Raw genomic sequence first — 1,549 nt, 5'->3', positions numbered from 1 at the left:
GCTGTGGCGTGCAAGCTGTTAAGAGTGGTTGTCAATTTCGCGTTGACTGCAGCTATCTCATCAAAGGGCCTGTCAAGCAGGACAGTGGCTGCCTGGATGAGGATCTTGGGCGCCACATGGTTTTTCAGGGTTAATAATTATGTTTGCATTTCGATTTGCCAGCATTTCAACATGTTTCCATGCCAGTAGTTAAATTGAGCAAAATGTGTGCAGGACGTTGCTCTTTCAGAATTGAACTTCCATTAAAAGGAATACGCCATCAAATGAACTGCCTACTTATTTGAGGGGTCACGGGGTGGATGACTGAACACAACATCCCCACCGGCAACATTTAGGTAGCCCTGATAAGGGCTGTTATTTAATTAATAGGTAGCCGTTAAGCTTCCTCGAGGGGCTCAATGCCGGACAGCTCGCAGTCAGAGTCGCTTTCTTCAGTGTCATCTTCCTCCAGTTGGATGACGATGGGCTGGACATGGTCACTTCCAGAGGTGTCAACTCGGAACTTAGCCTCCAGTTCCATCACATGCCGGATGTTCTTCCTCCAGTCTTCCGCCGTTACGTTCTTGATTTTTTTCCCTCAGGATGTCTTCAACAGTGCACAGCTTAAAGTCTCGGCTGTCCGCAGCGATACCATTTTTCACCTTTGCCCACACGAGCTCAATGGGATTGAATTCGCAGTGGTACGGCGGGAGCCTGAGCACAACGCAACCGGCCCTTGCAGCTGCGTTGTCTATGATGTAGCTGAGAAAGCGTGGCTTCACAGATGCCACCAACTCAAGCAGCTGCCTCTTCACTAACGTCGCGCTGTAGGCGATGTCCTTGCTATTCAGCCACTCTTGTATGTTTTCCTTCTTCCAGGACGTCGTCGGCAATTTCTCTTCTCGCCGGGAGTGGTAAGGTGCATTGTCCAAAACAATGACACTACCAGCTGGCAACTTCTGCAGCACGTCGCCGAACCATCCCTCGAAGCGATTGCCGTCCATTTCTTCGTGGTAATCGCCTGTTTTTCGCCCTCGGAATACATCCAAGCAGCCGTCTACGAACCCATCTTCACTGCCGATGTGCGTGACGATCAGGCGCTGGCCTTTCCCGGAGGGTTGTTTCAGACCCGCTGAAAGGCCATTTGCGCGAGCGTACAGGCGTCCGCGCTTCTGCACCACGGTGTCTGTTCATACGATCAACTGAGTGTGTCCCGCCGTCACCCATGTCTCGTCCAGGAAGAAGATCTTTCGGCCTTCCGCCCGGTAGCGCTCCACGTCACGAAGGTAGCGATTCCGCCACTCGACGATGTCGTCGCGGTCGATAAGCAGCGAGTTGCGGCACCTCTTCTCGTACTTGAAGCCGATCTCGGCAAGCAGGCGCCGCACAGTACAGCGCTTCAGTGACGGGAGATCCATACGGTTCGAGAACTCGTTGGTTATCTTCTCGACCGTCGGTATCTCGTTGCGGCGAAAGAAATCGTGCACACATGACCTCAGCGCGCACAACGTGAAGCTGTCATATTTCGTGCTGCGTCTTCTCTTCTCCGCATTTCGTGGGCGCTTTCGCG

The 1,549-nt window shown here is 52.7% G+C and overlaps 1 protein-coding gene across 1 annotated transcript; it reads right to left on the bottom strand.

The window, feature by feature from the left end:
- Window positions 1–376: 376 nt before the first annotated feature.
- Window positions 377–983, bottom strand: LOC119380352 (uncharacterized). Its single transcript, XM_037648981.1, has 2 exons — window positions 528–983; window positions 377–466 (listed from the first exon to the last, which is right to left on the bottom strand). The coding sequence occupies exons 1-2, from the start codon at window positions 981–983 to the stop codon at window positions 377–379; spliced, it is 546 nt and encodes a 181-aa protein (XP_037504909.1).
- Between the last annotated feature and the right edge of the window lie 566 nt (window positions 984–1,549).

The sequence above is a fragment of the Rhipicephalus sanguineus genome, chromosome 1, assembly GCF_013339695.2.
Source record: "Rhipicephalus sanguineus isolate Rsan-2018 chromosome 1, BIME_Rsan_1.4, whole genome shotgun sequence".
NCBI classification, from domain to species: Eukaryota; Metazoa; Arthropoda; class Arachnida; order Ixodida; family Ixodidae; genus Rhipicephalus; species Rhipicephalus sanguineus.
Note: the sequence above shows the minus strand (reverse complement) of the source record. Positions and strands in the feature narration are given on the sequence as shown.

Coding starts and splice junctions, on each gene's coding strand:
- LOC119380352 (XM_037648981.1), bottom strand. CDS start 983: ATGGACGGCAATCGCTTCGAGGGATGGTTCGGCGACGTGCTGCAGAAG. Junction 467..527: donor GACTGGAGGAAGAACATCCG/GCATGTGATGGA, acceptor GACCATGTCCAG/CCCATCGTCATCCAACTGGA.